The following is a 21,794-nucleotide window of genomic DNA, read 5'->3' as shown; positions in this document are numbered from 1 at the left end:
TTTTCGTTGTTGGAAAAAAGTGAGTATCGCCCTAATTTTTGTTTTCAATGTTGTAAAATTACCTTCTTCTCCAACTTTATTCAGTATTTTCACTGTAAATAATTTTGTTTATCTTAACAGGAATCAAGGCATGGAGTATTCTACACTTTTTTGTTTTGTAAGTTTTTTTCTTTATTTTTATGAATTTGTTTGTTTGTAAGTACTAAGATTTTACTAATCTTTTACCTCTATTTTGTCGAAATAAAATCATAAATAAGTAAGAATTAGGTACAGTACTGTCATAATATTATACATGTTTGGCTGATAAACAAGCTGCCCAGATTCAAGGGCTTTTCCCTTGAGCCTGGGCTCTGGTAAATAGTTTGTGTGTGGCCGGCTTTATAATACACAGCTATTATAGCTAATGTAAGGCTACAAAGTAAATAGAATAAGTTGACTATTTCTTACCAACCTAGCTGCAGTTATAACTTTTAATGCCTTAGAGCCAAATCACATCTACTGAGAGCTTAAAGTTATATTATTTTAGGAGGCTCCTATTCCTAATGCTACTTCCTAGTTCATACTCTGGACTCTGAAGTTAATTAACTTCAAAACCTTCAAGTCAATTACTTACTGTTAATTTTTTTTCAATCAAGCTAACAAACACCTTTGCAAACTTACATCAAACTATGCTGAGTTGACTGGAAAAGTGGACAGTTTGTTTTTAATTTTCAAATTTCAAATTTCAAATTAATTTTACTTTTATTTATAATTTATATTCCACATACATAAACAAAATCGGTGAAGAATTTTAAACTGATCATTGTTGAGTGCCCTTGATAATGTTTTGTAAACAGTCACTACTATATTTCACAAACCGATACTTTTGGCTGACTTCCAAAAACTGTTATTCAGATCCAAGTTAATTTAATTAATTAATTTAAGCTTTCTTCTTTACAATATAATTCAGGAATCAAACACTTGTGAGTTGTGACTCCTCTGATATTGCTAGTGGGATTGTCATCTGTAGCAGGTTAATTTAAGATGAAGCACTACATAATTCAGCGTTTTTATGCTGGTTTTCTGTGAGGAGTATAATATGAATACTAATATTATAAATGCGAAAATGTGTCTGTCGGTCTGTCTGTTACCTCTTCACGTCTAAACCGCTGAACCGATATTGCTAAAAGTGTGGAGATACTTTGAGTCCCTGGAAAGGACATAGGATACTTTTAATCCCGGGAAAATGCACGGTTCCCGCGCGAAAAACGAATTTTGACGCAACGGAGTTGCGGGCGTCATCTATTTTATTTTATTTTTGATTAATTTTTGGAAAACTTACATCTAACATACATATTATAAAATCTAAAACATTATACAATACAAGAAGGTAAATTAAAAGTTTTAAACCGGCGTGAAACAGCGTTTGCGCTGTGTTTCGCCGAGTGAGTGAGTTTACCGGAGGCCCAATCCCCTACCCTATTCCTTTCCCTACCCTCCCCTATTCCCTTCCCTTCCCATCCTTGCCCTCCCCTATTGCCCTGTTCATTCTTAAAAGGCCGGCAACGCACTTGCAGCTCTTCTGATGCTGCGAGTGTCCATGGGCGGCGAAAGTTGCTTTCCATCAGGTGACCCGTTTGCTCGTTTGCCCCCTTATTTCATAAAAAAAAAAGACAGGAAAATGCTAATAAAAACAAGGCAGCGATAGATCTAGTTGGGTATAAATGGAGTAATTTCGTATTAGTTACGAATGCACGGATATTCTCGGCAAACCAACGTTACTAATAATATTATTCTCGGACCTAGATAGTTTTAAGTGAAGGCGTCGTAGCAATAAACTCTGTATTAAACCAGGCGATGTAGCAATAAACTCTGTATTAAACCATAAATTGAAATTACTGGTCACATCTAATCTGTTTACGTTACTTAAACTGAATAATATGATGAATAATGTGAATAAATCCATCGGTGATCATTACATATTAACACATTAACGGCAGTAAACTGTTTACTGTAAACATTTCCGAGTTTCGGCAGTATTATTCCATAAAAACAACTTACGGGTGCATAGCCTATTTTACCTTGAGTTTCTGTTTGATCTTTTATAGGTATGTAAGAATACTCTACTCATTCTGGATTTCTGGCACTTCTCGTCCCGTCATTGCTAAAATAGCCAGGGTTTGCGCCTTTCTTACGTCTACCCGACTGCACCAGAAGGACTGAAATGTTGTAGAGTAGTAGACCTAAATACCTAACATGCTCAAAACGGATGAGTCGTTTAGGCTCTAGAGTAGTCTAGAGTCGAGACTCTAGTCTCTACCTAGAACTTGAGTGGTATTCATATTTTCACAAGGTGTAACAAAACTAAGTGATAATACTTTATTATGTGTTTCTGACATACACTTCACTGTGAAAGTAGCAGGGCTGAAAGCATTTTTTTTATTTGTATGCGCCCCAGCGTCATGCATATTCCTATACAAAAGCAAAAAAAAAAAATATCCACAGCCGAATATATAACCTTCTCGTTTTTTGGAAGTCGGTTAAAAAAAAGTTTCTCTTTCAGCGCTGCTATTTTGACAGTGAACTCTATGTCAGGAACACATACACCCCCTATTAAATTATCACTTACTTTTGTTACACCCTGTATAGGTTATTAGAACTACATCAGTAAGAAGACATCCCTCCACTTGAGGGTCGAACGTCTGCAGTCTCGCCACAAGGTCAACTTCAGTTCCTTGTTTGTGGTGAGAGTACCGACGCATCTTCTGTCGACCTTTGAAGCGGAGGAATTCTGGCCGACTGATGTGGTCTACCGAAGGTTCCGGGGGAGACTTTGGAATGATTATACGTGGAAAAGCCATGCTTCGGCACGAATGGGCCGGCTCGACCGGAGAAATGCCACGTTCTCACAGAAAACCGGCGTGAAACAGCGTTAGCGCTGTGTTTCGCCGAGTGAGTGAGTTTACCGGAGGCCCAATCCCCTACCTACCCTCCACTATTCCCTTCCCATCCCTACCCTCCCCTATTCCCTTCCCATCTTTACCCTCCCCTATTACCCTATTCCCTCTTAAAATGCCGGCAACGCACCTGCAGCTCTTCTGATGCTCCGAGTGTCCATGGGCGACGGAAGTTGCTTTCCATCAGGTGACCCGTTTGGTCGTTAGCCCCTTATTTCATTAAAAAAAAAAAAAAAAATGAAGCGAGCGTCACGTCGCCGATAACTCGTGATAAAGTGCAGTTATTAAGTGTATATGTTACCGTAAGATTGTAAAAACCGCGAGATTGTAATATGACGAAGCGCCAAAATTCGTTTATCGTGCTGGAACCGTACATCTTTTGGCATAAACAGTATCCTATGTACTTTCCCGGAACTCAAAGTGATACCTATGATACCCAGTTAAATCGGTTTGGGCGTGAAGAGGTGACAGACACAGTTTCGCATTTATAATAATTATTAGTATGGATTAAATATTACATAAACAATTCAGCGGCTACGTTACAAAGCCGTTTAAAGTAGCACGTTGTAACGCTCGCGCCAGTACGGACCGCGCCGCCGAAGGCTCTACTTCCTTTTGGAAGTCGGTTAAATATTGTTCGTGTGCTGAGCCCCGTAAGTTTATTTTTTATTATTATTATATTCTAATATTTTAAATTATTCGACAGTTTACTTATTATAGCAAAGTTTTTGGCTGATATGAGCTTAGGTGGAGTCAGAAAAGCACGTGAAAAAAAGCTCTATGTTTGTAGAACATTTTTTGAAAAATAAACCAATAAAAGGTGTACTAAGGTGTTCACTTACTTTTAAATTCTTTTTTGATTCAAATGACCATAAAATAAGTGGCGGCCGGCGGTTACCTTTTTTTTTAACATGGGGAAAATGCTTTACGCGCCCCCGGCAAACTGTCTACCCACCAAAACCCCTGCATGGTGCTCCACTCATCGCTTAAGGCTGAGTTGCGGGTACGATGGAACCTACCGCTACTGTACCAGCGATCATCTACATTTTGCAGAGCCGACACCACCCCGAGCCGGCGGGTACCTTACATTTATATGATAATATATATAATAATACATTTTTATTTAGTTACTAAAACTTTATTGTTGTTTTCTGTCACTGGGTAGGTATTTTCGTAACTCGAAGTAATTATTAAAAACCGTTAATTGAAAAAACAGTGTGTTGTTCCAACCTTTTTGTAAAATGCAAGTTTTTCATGCCGTCGCTGTCGATTTCCTTCACTGGCTAGCTCCCGAACCTATACGGTGGTAGACACGTAGACCATTGATTCCCAATCTGGGGGGGTCGCGAGACTTCAGAGGTCGAGAAATATACTTCATAAAAAAACAACCAAGATTAAAAATATTGATATTATAAAGGAGATTTTTTTACAAAAAGGTATAAGTAAGTAGTCATAAAAATACATACTTACATGAAAAATGAGTTAAAAACACTAATGTAGACATTCAGAATACATTATTTTAAAAGCCAAAAAGTGTAGATATGATCGAACACATTAACAAGTCACACCAAGTAGCCAAGCTGGTGAACAAATACTGGAAGCTGCGAGGTGCCAAATTATAGTTATTTTAGTACATTGATACATTGCTCAAATAAACGCACTAAGTACGCAGTCACAACGCGACGTAATAAGTTTAAAAAATCTTTCAAACGACTGAAACGATTTTGCTGGAAAAGGAATAAAATAAATAAATTTTGGGCTCGTTTGGGCGTCATGAAGGGGTAACAGACACTAGACAGACACTTTCGTATGGATATGGTACGGATATTTACAAACGTGGAAACTGGAATGGTGTGTTTATGTAAATAATATTGAATTGTTGAATTGAAAAACAACCACGGAACTATAGGTAATGGGATTGATAGTAATTATTGCTTCCTGTTCTATGCTCGTTTTAATACAAAAAAATTAAAACCGACTTCCAAGGTAAAAACAATAATAATATTATGAACTAAAAAGTATTAAGTAAATAACTCTTACTCGCCTTGCCGCCTATATTGCCTTTGTACCAGTCCCGAAACTTTCGGATATTCTGACATTGACTGAACTCACGATTAAATTAGCTGGTACCGACTTCAAAATAATGAAGACTGCAGTAGTAATGTACAGAAATATTTGAGATTTAGACGAATTCTGAAAAAGGCAATATTGAAGAGTAAGAGTTATTAATTACTTCGTTTTTAGTTCATATTATTATTATTTTTACCTTGGAAGTTGGGTATTAATTTTTTGTTAAAAATAATAATTTCACTCTTTTGAACTACTCTACAAGATAAGGCTTTATGCGTAAATAACCAGTAACCACTACGAATGTTAACTATTCACATTATGTTATTGTAAGCGAAATTGTGGTAAATGCTTGCAGTTATCTAAGCGATGCGAATTTCCAAAATTGTATCTTTAAAGGTTCAGGAGTTCTGTTCATTGTCTCTGGGTCAAGCTCAAGGGACACCTTCGTATGAAATTTCACTTATTTGTAACATATTATGTTTAAGTTACTAGAAACAACTTCTTAACCACTATGTGCGTTTTAATAAATTTCAAGGATTTATCTCGACTGCTCGTAGATCCCATCATCAGATTACCACTTTTGTGAACACGGTACCAAATTCGAATAAAACCCTATACAACACAAAAAAATTTGAAAATCGGACCACAAACGGCTGAGTAATCGTTGAACATACAAAAAAAAAGATACATACTTACAACCGAACGTATTACCTCCTCCTTTTTGGAAGTCGGTCGAAAACAGATGAATCTATACCGTGACCTCGTGGAAAAGAAAATTCCGCGGGAACGCTACATTTGACGTGATATAAAGTATTGCGATATAATATCTTTAAATATTCCCTTGACAATGTTTAAAGATATTATATAATGTTAAGTTAACATAGTTTTGTCTGCACACTACTGTATATGAAAAATATAATCACAATCAGTCCAGTTATTTTGGAGCCTATTCGTCAACGAGCAAAAAACTTACCTTCTAGTTTAAAAATCAATTCGTTGATTTTATCGCAGTCAGTGCATTTAGCTTTTTAATTAATTCTTCTTCTTTTAAAAATTAACGTTATGTGTAATATTTAACAGCTGTACGGTGTACCTTAAGTAAATTTTAATCTATATTTAATGTTATAAATGCGAAAGAATCTCTGTCTGTCTGTCTCGCTTTCACGCAAAAACTACCGAACTGATTGTAATGAAATGTTGTTTACAGACAGTCTAAAGCCTGAGAAAGGACATAGGCTACTTTTTTACTGAATGAAAAAAAATGCGTAAATTTGTTCAAATTAAGTTAGTTCCAAAAATCTATAATAGATGGCGCCGTGCGTCTTCTACATCGCGCTAACGCTTGCCCAAAAGTCTTTCTATAAGAGGTATCTTACATTCGAATTTTGATTTTTTCGATTGTTATTTCGATTTTACGTTATTTAATAAATCAGTACTTTATCTATGCAGTGACGTAACCTTAAAAGTTAAACCTATCATTGATAAATAGTTTATGGGTAAAGTTGTGTAATTGGGGGGCTAAATAAGCTTAAAAATTTGGCATAAAATATAAAGTTTAATTTAAAAAATTGAAATATTATGTGCACACTGCACAGCTGTTTTGATTTAAGGGGTACCAGGGTTTTTTTTATAAAAGCTTTTGAGTTTTGACACCAATTTTGTTGACATCGCGCGGTATAAACTGAAGTCCACGCGGACGAAGTCGCGGGCAACAGCTAGTTACAATGACAATTACAGCTTAGATAACAATGAAACCTTAATCCTGCTAACTGCTAAACTTTGAGTAACATCCATAGAAAATTTAAAATATATTTTGCGTCTATAATTAAAGATGCCTATACTTATGTAGAAGACATCTATATATTAATACGTGAGCCAAATATTTTGTATCCCTTTTAATGAAAAATGGGGAAACGTAGGTGAATGAAATTTTGTACAGTTATAGTTTATACGGTGAAGGAGTGCATCGAGCTAATATTATTTTGAAATTATGCTTTTATCATACATTTTTTTAACAAATAAAACATTACACACACTACAACACACACACTAGGAAAAATGACAGATTTTTGAGTTACAAGCCTATACATACGGATTATACTCTTTTATTTATGGTTGACAAATTGACAATGGATTATAATTTTTTTTTATTGAATCTTAGACAGTATTAGACAATGCTTACACAGATTTTTACACGGCCAGTCTGAGATCAGCTGAGTCCCAGAGACAAGAGTTGAAAAAAATATGATAAAAAAATATATTTTTACAAAATAAAGGTAGTAGTCCTAATGTCGTTGAAACTAAGGTCGAATTTCGACCATTGGGCGATCTCTAGTAGGTATTAAAATGTCTTCTAGGTAGTCTAGATCATTATGCATACTTTGAACGAGCTTATGATTATGAATTTTAAAAATGTTGTGATCCTCTAGGCTCTACTATAGTAAGCCTAAGCTAATATTTGTGTGTTTGATGTTATGTTACCTTCGTTATTTGTACCTCATACAAGGAAGAACTAAACATGCTAATAGCATTTTCATAATCTACAGATAATTCTATTTGAAATTTTTCTGTAGGCAACAGGTAGAATACAATATTCTGTTGTTATCTTATATCTTTAAACGAGCAATTCTTGTATATATACAGTGTATAACAAAAATAAGTGATAATACTTTAGGGTGTGTACGTGTTCCTTGTAGAGAGTTCACTGTGAAAGTAGCAGCTCTGAAAGACGAATTTTTTTTTCACTTTTGTATGAGCAAGGGCCCGAACGTCACGAGTTCTCCCATACAAAAGTGAAAACAATTTTTGGTCTTTCAGCGCTCCTACTTTCACAGTGAACTCTCTACAAGGAACACGTACACACCCTAAAGTATTATCACTTAGTTTTGTTACATCCTGTATATATAATTGGAATCTCGGAATCGGCTCCAACGATTTTCATGAAATTTAGTATATAGGGGGTTTCGGGGGCGATAAATCGATCTAGCTAGGAATCATTTTCAGAAAATGTCTTTTTATTCGTGTTTTATCGATAATCGATAAACTGAAAAATATGACTCTTCCTGACATCTATTGGCAAATAATAATACTATTTTACGAGCAACTAATTGTTGTAACGACCAGCAGATGGCGTTATTAAGTAACACGAAGTCAGTGAGTGTTTGCTATACCGAGCAAAGCTCGGCCATCCAGGTACTGATTATAATATGCATTGCCACCATTAATTTAAAATCTTCAAATTGTTATCCTCAATAGTAAGGGCTAATTACACTGTTTCACCACTTACTGATAACTGATAAGTACTGGATAGGCTAGCCACAACCTATTTAACTTCAACGAAGTCTGTTGAAAAAGTTAATAGAGTAAGCCTGCGATGGCCAGACCTTCCTCCGTTTCGGAAAGCTAAATGTTTACCTGTTTGTGACCTTTACAGAGGTAAGAACGAGCAGCAATTACTGTGGAGTTTCGGAGGTACTTTAGGAGGTATCCAGTTCTGACGGTCTACCTGACCTTCCAGACAGAGTAAAGCACAGTTTCATAGCTTATATTCTTCGCGGTAAGTAGTGAAATTTCGTCTTCCAGTGCCAAACATTTTTGACAGTTATTGTTATTTCCCACTGCTAGATACTCGATACTCGAATAAGACGAGATTTCTCCACTTATCGCGAAGAATAAAAGCTATAACTGGATACCTCCTAAAGTAACCGCAACCGAAACTCCACAGTTGCTGGTCGTTCTTACCTCTGTAAAGGCCACAAACAGTATAAACTTCCAGCTTCACGAAACGGAGGAAGGTCTGGCCATCGCAGACTCTTGGTCCATAACAAAGTAGCTATTAAGCCCGGCCGCACATTGTCCGAAATTTCTGATACGAAACAGTTGAACGCCCGCGCTGTCTCTTACATTTTGTACTGAGCCGAGTGAGCTCGAACTCGCCGGATATTTCGGATAGTGTGCGGGGTGGATGGCGGTCCGGCGAAATTCAACTGTCTCTGAATGCAAGAATTGTCGTAATAATAATAACAACTCCCACACGATGATTTCGATGACGGTGGCCGGTTTCATCGAAACCAGGCCAGTTACGCAGGAGTAATTTTATAGTGCCCAAGTGTGTGCGCAAGACACAGGAGCACTCTATTCTTAACTCTCATAATCCAGTGGGACGGAAGACCGACACGACGAGAGATCAGGCGCAGGACCGACTTTTTACATGCTCATCCGACGCATGGATCATGGCACTTGTCAGACAATCAGGTGATCAGCCTGCAGTGTCCTAACCAAACTTGGAAATAACATGTTTCCAACGCGGGAATCAAACCCACGACCTCCGAGTCATGGGCCACGCTCTAAACCACTGGACCATGGAGGCGGTCGTAAGAATTGTCGTACCAAGATAGAGAATGGTAGAGTAGTAGACGTAGCCTTCGTCTTTACCACGTTTGCTTTCTAATGAACCAAAGAGAACATTAACCCATTAAAGGTACGTGCCCACTAATATGGAATGCCTTATTTAGGGTTATTTCACTGCTATCGACTTCGGTACGTGTTTGTGTCCAGAAGATGTGGTTTACGCGCGATTTGAATAGTGCGTTTTTATGGTTGGTCGAAAAAAACATTGTACTTATTTTTTTCGCAAGAGACGTATTATGTTTTAAATCGACGTAGCTTAGCTAAAATAATATTATGTCAGTTATAGTACCTAATAATTGATACCATTTAGGCCTCATCGAAAACCTGCGTCATATGATGTTTTTTTGCGTTGACTAGGTATGTGGGTGTGGGAGATATCAGAATATCGGGGCGACCTAGTTTAACCCATAAACCTATAAAGTATATATTAAGTCTATGGTTTAACCTAAACAATATATAGAAACTTTTTTTGGTTTCACCTTTAAATTTTTTTTTTGCATAAATTCGAAGGGCCGATTGACGCTTCGAGAGTGCAGGGTACGTCTCTCCCTTCCTCGTGAATCGTGATAACATCGCTTGTGGGACAGCCTATCAATAAAACATCATTCCTTGCATTGGGCTGGCCGCATACACACGTTTTCCGTATTCGATTTTCGACTTCGTTTTCCGTATTCCGTACCCGAATGCATTAAATCAGTAGAAAAGGCGACGTCTGTTTCTGACGCACTTGTTCGCTTTTTCTCCGAACGGAAAAATTCCGCACGTTCGTTTCAAGTGCAAGCCGGCGCGTTTTCCAAGTCGAAATTCCACATTAGGAAATCGAACACGGAAAACGTGTGTAATGCGGCCAGCCTCAGAATCGACCCTTCGTGTTTGTTTACGTTTATACTAGTAGTAGTGGCTCCACACCGCGGCCGCGCGGCTATCACCCCATCTCGACCAGTCGTTGGTGGTCCGTGACCTCGTAGGCGGTGGGCATACTAAGTGCCGGAGTGAGGGGACTGCCAATGAGCTGACCAGCGGGCCACTTGCCAAATTGAAGCTTAGCTTTCGAAATGCACCTGCAAAACAATAATTGATACTGCTTCTTGTTTTGCGATCCAAACACTTTTTTACACGGGCTAGATGAGATTTCTATAAGCAATAAAAAGGTTATTTTTCTAAAACTCAAATTAAATGTCTCTTTGCCTAGAATGGCTCTTAAGGTTGCTTTCCACTAGCTGAGCTTAAAGATGCCTTGCTAGGAAACTGTTTTTGAAAACCAATATCCCAACAAAAAAATGAAATGCAATAAAGCCAAGTCTGCCTATCTATGCAATATTTCTATAGTAAAAAGTTTCAGATCACATTCTAGCCAAGTCTTCAACTTATTTTGTAATTTTACAAAATAACTTGAAGACTTGGTTTTTTTCTTCAAGTTATTTGGCAATGAGCACAAGTTGAAAACCTACTTGATGTGTCGAACAAATGTTACTGATGAGATCTATGAGGTTGCGGTATGTCACATTATGTGCAACTATCAACTCCTCCAAATACGCAGTTTTATATTTGTTTCTCTTGTGCTCATTGACAAGTCACTATAATTTATAGAATAAAGAAAACTATTGATAGAGTCACAGAATTTTTGAAAACCAATATACGCCGACGGCCACCAGTGTAGCTACTGTAATATTGGATTTTAGACTGGCCATAGCTGCCGGGCTAGCACGGCCACCAAACTGTGGAGATAAACTTAAGGTGAAGTTCCGATCTTTTTTCGTTACGAAAAATTCAATTAAAATGCCACACTATAGTCCTAAAAATTCAAATAATATCCTACTTTATGACATATATTATAGTCTGTCATAAAGTGGCATTTTAATTGAATTTTTGTCGGTTGCGATTAGCCGCGGTAAAGATCGGAACGGTACCTTAAGAGGATACCACAGCGGCTAGAGAAATGAAAAAAAAGTACGTGTAATATCTATAGCTGTCTCCCTTACCTCAAGCCTATACCGCAGAACGCGATAGAGACAACTGCAGAAAATCCAGAAAATCAACGATTCGTTGTCCCCTGATTCCTTCTCCAAAACTTAACCGATTTAAGTACTTTTTTCATTAAAGATTAAAAAAATGCTTCAGCTGTGTTCCTATGTTTTGCTTTTTTGTATAATCTATCCAAATCTGTTTTCTGGACGTTTGAACACAGTGGAAAATCTGGCCATTTTTTTGGGTTTTTGAACGTTCATATCTTATTTAATAATTAAATTATGAAAAAAAAGAAAACATAGGGACATTGTATTAGTGGCCGTAGATATTCAGGAAAAAAATTATAACTCTACTAGCATTATCCAGGGAGGAAACAGGGGACAGCGTTTGTATGGAAAAAATGGCGGTGTGGAATCCTCTTAAGGGCCGTTCCCAATATTTGTTCTATCTCTGGTTTTGCCCTACTACAGATAGGAATAGCTCACAATTGACATAAAATATATGTCTCTAATGTCTAATGTGAGCTATTCCTATCTCTAGTAGGGCAAAACCAGAGATAGATCAAATATTGGGAACGGCCGTAAGTTTATGTACACAGTTTGTCTATACTTTCGCATTTCCACTGGTGGCCGTGCTAGCCCAGCTGGACCGCGAGTTGCAGTCGGGAGTCGGGACCGACCTCTCTAGAGCGGTCGCGTTTTTGCACCGACCGCTCAAGAACTGCTCGAGGTCCGTGTATTGCGCATATTTAGTATGAAAACTGCAGATCGTCGTGCGGTCCGTCTATGGCCGGCCTTACATTCCTCGCAACGCAGCTCCTGTAGAAACGCAGCCTATTCACCCCGCAGCAATTTCTTATTCTTGCTAACTCTCCTTTCAGGATGGATTTCATAGTGGTAGTGGTGGGGCTGCTGCTCCGTATACTGGATGGTCTCCTGGCACCGTACTACTGGCTGCGCACGCGCCGACACCGCCAGGTGCCGCCGCTACAAGACGCGAGGCTGCGACTCAGTGTCGCGGAGATTGTAGAGAGGATACGGAGCGGAGAGGTGAGTCTAAAAGTGGCTTTCCGAATCTGGCCGCAAGCGTCCACGACCGACAGAAATTGAAATAATATGCCACTTTATGACATTTTATTTGAATTTTATGACAATTTTTGTCGGTCGCGTTCGCTGGCCGCATAACTATAAGAGAAGGAAAGAAGACGTGACCACAAATTATATAATTTTTAATGTACATACTTAATTAGATTTTCTGACATTTCAAATGCTTGAAAAAACAACGGTTAGGTACTTTAGTGAGATTCGGTTTAAACCTTGAAAATGATTTATCTACTTACCTAAAAGTGTTTTATTTTGTACGTCAGTATCGCACGTTGTAAAATATATTATAAAGCGCAATTAACGATGTAAAAAATACCGTAAACTGCCATAAAGAATATGGTATGAACGAAATATACTGAAATTAACTTTTTGTATTGCAGTGTTACGTTACGTAGGTTTATTATTGTTAATTCTTTATTACTGGAATAAAATTTGGTTACATTCAATTTTAATGTAGTAGATATACCTATCGCTGAACCGGGCTTATCTAGGTGTGGGGATTGTTTCGTGAGTAGGAAAATAATATTTTTTCTGCGACCCAAAAAAACTTTCGATATGAAGCTCTACCTCATTTGAAAGAACAAAATAGGTACTAAAACTTGCTACAGTTTTAGTACCTATTACTAGGCGCTATTACACAAAATATTAATTAGATATTTGTTTTCATAGACATTATAATCACCCTAAATAAAATATCTAAAAACAAACATCAACTGTAATAATATTGCAATCGTATTGCACTAAAGAGTGAAGACCTAGGTATGTCTCGACCGTGAACTAGACTTTCATGTTGTAAACAAATTATTATGTAATATACAATGTATTATAAATTAGTTTAAACTGGTGGGCTAATCCAATATGGACCACATTTTTAATCCATACTTATCGCTGGTCCCTTTAAGCTCAGCTATAATAGTATTGAAAATGCGGAAGTCTGTCTGTCTCTTCAAGCTATGTTTATCGATTTTGATAGTTCTTATTACGGTAAGTGTGATCACTGTCCTTGATGAGATTAACTATTAAAATCATTGTCTATTAATCGGCATTAAAAAAGTCCTGTAATTTGTCATCATAATATAAAATACTAGGTATCCCGGCAAAGTTGTTTTGCCATAAAATGATTTTCCATGTTTTCCTGCTTTTCTCTTGCAGTTTTTTTTTCAGATTTTTTTTCTATAGACCTCACGGAGCCCGAGACCTTTCCAACGAATGCAAAATCGTGGAAATCGGTTCGTGCGTTCTGGAGTTATAGCGTCAGGAAGGAAAACCCGACTTATTTTTATATATTAGATTTAAAACGTATGAAGAGGTGGATTGTAGAGCCCTTTTGGTCTTTATTAATTTAACTTCAAAACACGAAAGTTCTGAAATCAACTTTTATACTTAAACACCACACTTTCTACAGCTGATTTTGATAATTCTCTATTATTTTCAGCTGTCAAGTGAAGACATAACATCCGCGTACATAGCGCGGATACAAGAAGTGAACCCCTACATCAATGCGGTGGTAGAAGATAGATTCACTGCCGCCCTAGCAGAAGCGAAGCTGGTGGACATTCGTCTAGAAGAAGCGAGAAGGAACGGGAAGATAGAAGATGCGTTTAAGACAAAACCGTTGTTGGGTGTACCCTTTACGGTGAAAGAGAGTTGTCAGCTTACTGGTGAGTGAAGCAAAAGTATATTCAATGGATAACATTGAGTAATAGAGCTGCAAGGATTCTCTGGCATGTACCCAAAATTATTACCGCCATATTGTAAATAGTCACTTGACTCTTGAGTTTTTAAGGAGAGCTGTATAGAATTTACTATTTTCCTGCCATTTGTCAACAATATACATGATCCAAGTGTTAAAAGATCCCTGTAAAGGCTGTAAAGCTAACGGATCTTCTTTCAAAATTAGAGAAACATCGCCATTTTGTGAAGATTCACTTGACAGACTACTGCTGTTAATTGCTGTTTCGCATCCACGCGTCACTTTCAATGGCATGGACTCATGAGTCATGAGTCATCCAAATGCCAAGATATCCTTGTAGCACTGAAATGCAGATGAAAGTTTAATCTTTCTTTTATATCTGACATCATTCAAAACCCAGAAGTGGAAAACCAAAAGACAAACTTGATATTGTCCAGAGTTTTTCTGGTTGAAAATATGTATATTTTACCCACAGAGGAAACTTCAACATTTTTTTAAATTCTTCCAGGCCTCTCCAACTCAGTAGGGTGCCTGGAGCACGCGGGCCGCAAAGCCGCCACTGACGGCGGGGCCGTAGCTAACGTGCGGGCGGCGGGGGGCATCCCGCTACTGGTGTCCAACACTCCAGAGTTGTGTCTGGGATGGGAGACAACTAATCGAATGACCGGGACTACGAGAAATCCTTACTGCTTGGCCAGGTCGGCCGGGGGGTCTTCGGGAGGCGAGGTAAGCAACCACTAGAGAATATTACTGTTTTGTCTTTATTCAATATATTATAATAATAATCGGCCAATTGCAAGTCGGACTCGCGCACGAAGGGTTCCGTACCGTTATAGATCAAAAATAGGCCAAATTGTGTTTTTTGTATGGGATGTTGGTATGTCTTTGTCATCCGTCTGTATAAAGAGTGTGGATCTCTTTATTCGTAAGCGACTAAGTCAATGTTATATGCATCAACATAAAACTGAAATATATCCGGTACTCGTTACGACATAAACCTATTATAGTTACTGAAGCGTATACCTACGTTTATCCTATCAATAAACAAGCGACAATGTGACTCAAAACACACTAACACGCGCCAATATTTACTTGTCCACTTCGCACATACTCACTTATACGATATTACTTAGTACTTGTCTAGAAGGATAAAATGAACATACTTGAATCTTTTTACTTTTGAAGTTAAATTCTAAGCAAGTTATATACAGAGTGTAACAAAACAAAGTGATAATAATTAGAGTTTAGGGTATGTAAGTACGTGTCCCTCATATTATAGAGTTTTTATTTTCCTCCGTGGTCTAATGGTTAGAGCGTCGCTCTCGACTCCGGAGGTCGTGGGTTCGAATCCCGCGTTGGAAACATGTTATTTCCAAGTTTGGTTAGGACAATGCAGGCTGATCACCTGATTGTCTGACAAGTAAGATGATCCATGCGTCGGATGGGCATGTAAAAAGTCGGTCCTGCGCCTGATCTCTCGCCAGTCGTATCGGTCTTCCGTCCCACTGGGTTATGAGGGTAAAGGAATAGAGAGTGCTCTTGTGTACTGCGCACACACTTGGGCACTATAAAATTACTCCTGCGTACCTGGTCTGGTTTCAATGAAACCGGCCACCGTCACCGAAACCGGTGTGGGGAGTATTATTATTATAGAGTTTGTTGTGAAAGTAACGTCAGCGCTGAAAGATAATTTTTTTGCGATTTGTATGGGGTAGCGCCCCAGCAGCAAATGATAAGTTACTTTTTCAACGCTGCTACATTTACAACGAAGTCTATCCATAGTCCATACTAATATTATAAATGCGAAAGTGTGTCTGCCTGTCTGTCACCTCTTCACGCCCAAACCGCTGAACCGATTTTGCTTAAATTTGACATAGAGATACTTTGGGTCCCGGGAAAGGACATATGATACTTTTTGGTCTGAAAAAATGTACGGTCCCCGCGCGATAAACGAGTTTGGCGCAACGGAGTTGCGGGCATCATCTAGTATATAATATAGGGGACCCATTCACACCCTAAAGTACTAATAATACTCCCCACACCGATTTCGGTGACGGTGGCATTTGACGGTTTCATTGAAACCAGGCCAGGCACGCAGGAGTAATTTTATAGTGCTCAAGTGTGTGCGCAGTACACAAGAGCACTCTTTATTCCTTCACTCTCATAACCCAGTAGGACGTAAGACCGACACGACTGGCGAGAGATAAGGCGGAGGACCTACTTTTTACATGCCCATCCGACGCATGTATCATCTTACTTGTCAGACAATCAGGTGATCAGCCAGCATTGTCCTAACCAAACTTGGAAATAACATGTTTCCAACGCGGGAATCGAACCCACGACCTCCGAGTCGAGAGCACCTCATAAAGAGCCACGCTCTTAACCATTAAACCACGGAGGCGTCTTAACCCTAAAGTATTATCACTTATTTTTGTTACACCCTGTATAATGTTCAGTTCTATATGAACTAAACAAAACTACAATGATTATTTTATTATTGTCGTTTTGTTCAGTTAATCTAATACAAATACTTACTACTTCTTAGTATCATCATGATGATCATGAGATTTAAATATCATAAGTCATAACACGTCCTGTTACAGGCGGCGCTAATATCGAGCGGGGCCAGTCCGTTCGGCGTGGCGTCGGACATCGCGGGCTCGGTGCGGCTGCCCGCCGCCTACTGCGGACTGTACGGACACAAACCAACGCCCGGTTAGTACGCACGCAGACGATTTGTGTAAGCAGGTACGCAGAAGTAAGGTGCGAACGCGTGTACGCACGCGCAAGTTGCACGCCAGTATACATAAGTTAGCATGGTTGTATTCTAACGCACTAGAAGCACGCGTGCCATTGTGTCATCAAAAAAAAAATGGATTATAAGCAGTTGACGTTTGGTCGGATTATGTCAATTCAACGATAGCTGTGAATTGTGATCTCAGTTTGACACAACGCGATCAATTTACGTCGCGTTGGTCCACCGCTTGCCTATGAATCAACTTCTATGATAGAACAAGTCACAACTCAAATAAAGTGTATCGAGCGGTTCAAATAATGTGCAGACGATGTGATCATTTCCTATAATATGGCGTCTTAGAGCAAAGCCAAAGTTTGAAACTAGTTTTTCTTCAAGACTGTTATATTTATCTAATGATACATCAAGTCTACAATTTACATTCGTTTTAAATATGCATGAAAAAATAACAGTACTTTGATTGTATAATAACCACACAGTGGCGGAGCAAAACCTTTTTATGTGGACGAGATATTATATTTTGCGAGGCTCCTTAATGGATGACGCAAAGGGACGGATTTTGTTGAGAGAAAGAATCACCGGGGGCCCAATCCCCTACCCTATTCCCTTTCCTACTCTCCCCTGTTCCCTTCTCTTCCCATCCCTACCCTTCCCTATTACCCTATTCCCTCTTAAAAGGCCGGCAACGCACCTGCAGCTCTTCTGATGCTGCGAGTGTCCATGGGCGACGGAAGTTGCTTTCCATCAGGTGACACGTTTGCTCCCTTATTTCATCAAAAAAATCAAATCAATCAATCACAAACTGATCTCTCTCCAGGTATAATACCAATAGCGGGTCACATACCGACGCTCCAAGACGCCAAGTATAGCGAGTTCCTGACCGTCGGGCCGATTGCTCGTCACGCGGCCGACCTGCCGCGCCTGCTGGACGTCATGGCCGGACCCAACGCGAAACTACTGAGGCTGGACGAGCCGGTCGATCTAAGGAAGGTTAAGGTGAGAATCTATACTGAGAAAAAAGGGGAATAAATATGTATAGGGGCAGTGTACGATATAAAAATTAAAAGGCAGCACGAGTCTAGTAGATCTAGATAATACGTTTTATATTGCGCGAGCGATGCGGTGCAGCCTTATTAGAACTCTTACAAGAAAACATTGTGTTAGTTAAACAACAACAAGAGACAAAGATATCTATAATACACTATCTCTAGGGTTATCAAAAACCTAATAATATTCTCATCCCTTGATGACCGTAGAGATTTCTAATTATTATTTTTTTTTTTATTTTGCTATAAATGGCGTTGTCCTGTTCGTCATGGCAAACAGTTTTATCTCTTCACCGATAGATGGCTATCCTACATTAATTCATATTATATTTCGTGGAACTACTGAAAACTCTTATAAATATAAAGCTTTCTAACCGACTTTTAATAAAGGAGAATTAAATAAATTATGTATGTCTGCCCATTCCAGGTGTACTACATGACGGAAGCTACCAAGTCTATAGGTCTGATAGATGTGGACAAGCGGCTCAAGCAACTCGTCGTCAGCGCCGCCAGATACCTGCGTGACTGCGGCTGTGAGCTTAGCGAAGTACGCATGTGATATCAAATAATTTGTTAAAAAAGACTTTATACAATATTTTATATTGCCCTATTATAGGACCACCATTGAAATATCTTCTTCTCAACAAAAACGAATCATCAAAATCGGTTCATAAACGACGAAGTTATTCGTGAACAAACAAAAAAAAGTATATAGGTAAAAGGTCAAATTCAGAAACCTCCTCCTTTATGACGTCGGTTAAAAAACCCCCTTACTAATAAAAATATTTGTACCATCAAAGAAATTGATTCATCGGCAGATGGGAACCTACGTCATTTGATCGGAGTCAATTCAATGCTAGTCGTGATCTGTTTTCTTGTTCTTGTTGCTGCGATTGACATAACGTGAGCAAATTGCGAAGGTCCGTCTACTGCCTTTATGAATCAATATCCTCAATGGTACATGGCTCCTATACTGTAATATAAATTTTATCAATATTTCAGGAGAAATTCACGGAGTTTGACCACGTTCTGGAGATGTCCGTGTCGGAGTTCTTCTCTATGAAGGACATACCCAACATGCTGCTCGACCCCAACGATCCTAAGGTAAGAAAGTTTCATTACCCATAATATGTAATGTTGTAAAAAACAACGCTTCTTGAATACGAACAATGAGATACAATATGAGATACAATGAGATACACATAAACACAGATGGCGCTATTACTATCAACTCTATCATATATAAGTAATAGCGCCATCTGTGTTTATATGTGAAAATCAGAGCTCTGTAATCATCAAACGAATTTTGGCACAACCGAGATGCGAGCGTCATCTATTGTACTTATAACTCTATGAGATGAAGCGGAATGTTTACCCTATTTCATGTACTATAACTCTATCAGGTGGAGCGCAATCTCTTCGCGGAAGCGGCGCGTGTGGCTTGCGGCGGCGGCGCGCGGTCAGTCCAGGCGCTGCTGTTCACAGTCGCGGCGCGCTCGCAGCTGTTCCTGACACACGCCGCGCGCGCACGACACAGAGACAACCTGGACAAGCTCAGACGGAAGCTGGAGGTACTGTAACTCCATCAGACGGAGCGCAATCTCCTAGCGCCATGCAAGTAATCGTGACATGAATCATGACTGACCATTGTCAAATGAATGTGGCATTTGAATGATATTATATTGTAATTTTGTTTTATCGCCTTTTGCAGACGGCACTAAGCAGTAATTTTGTTGTATCACCTTTTGCAGACGGCGCTAAGCAATGGCGTGCTGCTGCTGCCGGCGTCTATCACGACCGCACCGGCGCTGGGGCGACACACCAGGGCCGGCGGCGCCACTTATACCATGCTCGCCAACGTGCTGCGGTTGCCCGCCACCGCCGCCCCCGCCGCCTCCCCGCCGCCCGCGCCGCACACGCCCGCCGCGCTGCAGGTACATACATCGCCCGTCTCCCTCGCACACACTGTCCGTCTCACTCACACCGCCGCCTACACCATGCTCGCCAACGTGCTGCGGCTGCCCGCCACCGCCGCGCCCGCCGCCTCCCCGCCGCCCGCGCCGCCCGCGCCGCACACGCCCGCCGCACTACAGGTACATACATCGCCCGTCTTCGTCACACACACGGTCTGTCTCACTCACACCGCCGCCTACACCATGCTTGCCAACGTGCTGCGGCAAAGGTTTAATAATATGCATCAGCCTATTTATCCTAATATATTGTTCACAGATAATATCAGCGCAATATCAGGACAGGCTGTGTATAGCGGTGGCGCGGGAACTGGAGAAGCGGTTTGGGGGCTGGTCGCCGCCGCACTGAGCGTTACCCACCACTCTTTTGGATGCATTTACTTTTTATACCACTATACTTTGTTCAGATTCTAATTGATCTAAATACGTGAACTATAAACAGAGGTAAATACAATATATAAAAAATGAAAGATGGAAATATATGGAAGAGTTACTGAGTCAAATATTTTGTCATTTACTTGTCGCGTTGTTTCAGTGTAGAGTGACGCTTGTTTTGCATGCAAAAAATTACTTTTTCTTAAACGATTTATTGTTAAATGATGATGGGCAATAATGTATGGGCCCTGGTATAGGGCTCAAACACAATTTATTGTATATTATTTGGAAGGTGGCTATATCCATGTACATTACTGACCAATAGGGCGCTTGTCAAGATTTGTTGTCCGTTTTGAGTAAAGGAACGTTAAAAGTGACATCAGCGCTTGTACATTTCATGCTGATAACATCACTTTACATTATAACATTATAGTTTTTAGGGTTCCGTAGTCAACAAGGAATCCTTACATTATAGTTTTGGTCTGTCCGTCCAGCTGTCCGTCTGTCCATCCGTCCGTCCGTCAGTCCGTCCGTCCGTCTGTCTGTCCGCGGTTTTTCTCAGAGACTATATAGGACCTACAAAGCTGTAATTCGGCACGAATGCACATATTAATGATGCCGACAAAATGTTATATATTGTATAAGATCTTTAAAAATATTTTTAAGGTCCTTCCCTGCACAGTACACATCAAACGGGGATGAAATTTTTTTCACGTTTACCCCACCGTGGGGGGTGTCGTTAGATAGGTTTTAAAAAATATTATGAGTATTTATAGATCATTTTCTGATTTAGGGATCCATTTCTGAAATATGAAGTTTTAAAGTGAAAAAATCATTGGACTCCAGTATCATTATCAGTATATATCAAGGGGGGCCTTCTACCAGCTAAACGGTTTCTTCTGGAAATGTGAAAAAATTCACGGGAGTATTAAATATGCTGAATTTAAAAGGAAAACTATCACGACTAAGAAGATTTCATAAGTTATTGAGTAATAGTTGATCAACTAAAAAAATGTATTCTTAAAAGTACAAAGGAACTTTTCGTTCAAATTCCTTTAAACGTAACTGAGATAATGTTGTTAGTAGTGTAAAACTAGCGGTACTACGGAACCCTATATTACGTGTGGCGCGCACTTGGCCGGTTTTAAACCTTAGGTATGTTGTGGATTGACATAATATTACACAGACAATGTCAGCGAACGACTGACTGATTGAAAGAGAGAGCGTGAATCACCCGCGCATTGTTACCAGCTCCGCCGCCCAAGGGTGATCGGTATAAGGGAGGGGTTAGACTACTACTGTCAGCGTAAATCTAAGGTGGGCAGCCTAAGACAAGACATGCCTTACCTTTCTAAGCTGAAATAAATCTTACCACATAGACGATAAAACCCACGTCGGTAACGCGGGCCTTGTACGTTAACTGTACATTATTTCAAAATGTACAAATGTTAGGGACTGGGCGCCATAT

The 21,794-nt window shown here is 39.5% G+C and overlaps 1 protein-coding gene across 3 annotated transcripts; it reads left to right on the top strand.

Annotated features, from left to right (window-relative positions):
* Positions 1-20,781, top strand: LOC121726821 (fatty-acid amide hydrolase 2-B-like). 3 transcript variants are annotated; one of them, XM_042114374.1, is made up of 12 exons: positions 1-19; positions 121-157; positions 12,265-12,433; positions 13,923-14,148; positions 14,689-14,906; positions 16,784-16,895; positions 17,753-17,931; positions 18,409-18,528; positions 18,984-19,085; positions 19,385-19,552; positions 19,733-19,915; positions 20,211-20,781. In XM_042114374.1, the coding sequence occupies exons 3-12, from the start codon at positions 12,266-12,268 to the stop codon at positions 20,298-20,300; spliced, it is 1,566 nt and encodes a 521-aa protein (XP_041970308.1). In that variant the 5' UTR covers positions 1-19; positions 121-157; position 12,265; the 3' UTR covers positions 20,301-20,781. The 3 variants fall into 3 exon arrangements, with proteins under 3 accessions (XP_041970308.1, XP_041970309.1, XP_041970310.1); XM_042114375.1 differs by lacking the exons at positions 1-19; positions 121-157 and adding an exon at positions 3,509-3,589; XM_042114376.1 differs by lacking the exons at positions 1-19; positions 121-157 and adding an exon at positions 11,052-11,070.
* Positions 20,782-21,794: the final 1,013 nt, after the last annotated feature.

Source organism: Aricia agestis, chromosome 5 (genome assembly GCF_905147365.1).
Source record: "Aricia agestis chromosome 5, ilAriAges1.1, whole genome shotgun sequence".
Lineage (NCBI taxonomy): Eukaryota > Metazoa > Arthropoda > Insecta > Lepidoptera > Lycaenidae > Aricia > Aricia agestis.
Note: the sequence above shows the minus strand (reverse complement) of the source record. Positions and strands in the feature narration are given on the sequence as shown.

Excerpts from the sequence above, each read along its gene's own strand:
- LOC121726821 (XM_042114374.1), top strand. The coding sequence starts at position 12,266 with ATGGATTTCATAGTGGTAGTGGTGGGGCTGCTGCTCCGTATACTGGAT. Across the intron at positions 12,434-13,922 it reads AGAGGATACGGAGCGGAGAG|CTGTCAAGTGAAGACATAAC; the intron begins GTGAGTCTAAAA and ends TATTATTTTCAG. Across the intron at positions 14,907-16,783 it reads GGGGGTCTTCGGGAGGCGAG|GCGGCGCTAATATCGAGCGG; the intron begins GTAAGCAACCAC and ends GTCCTGTTACAG.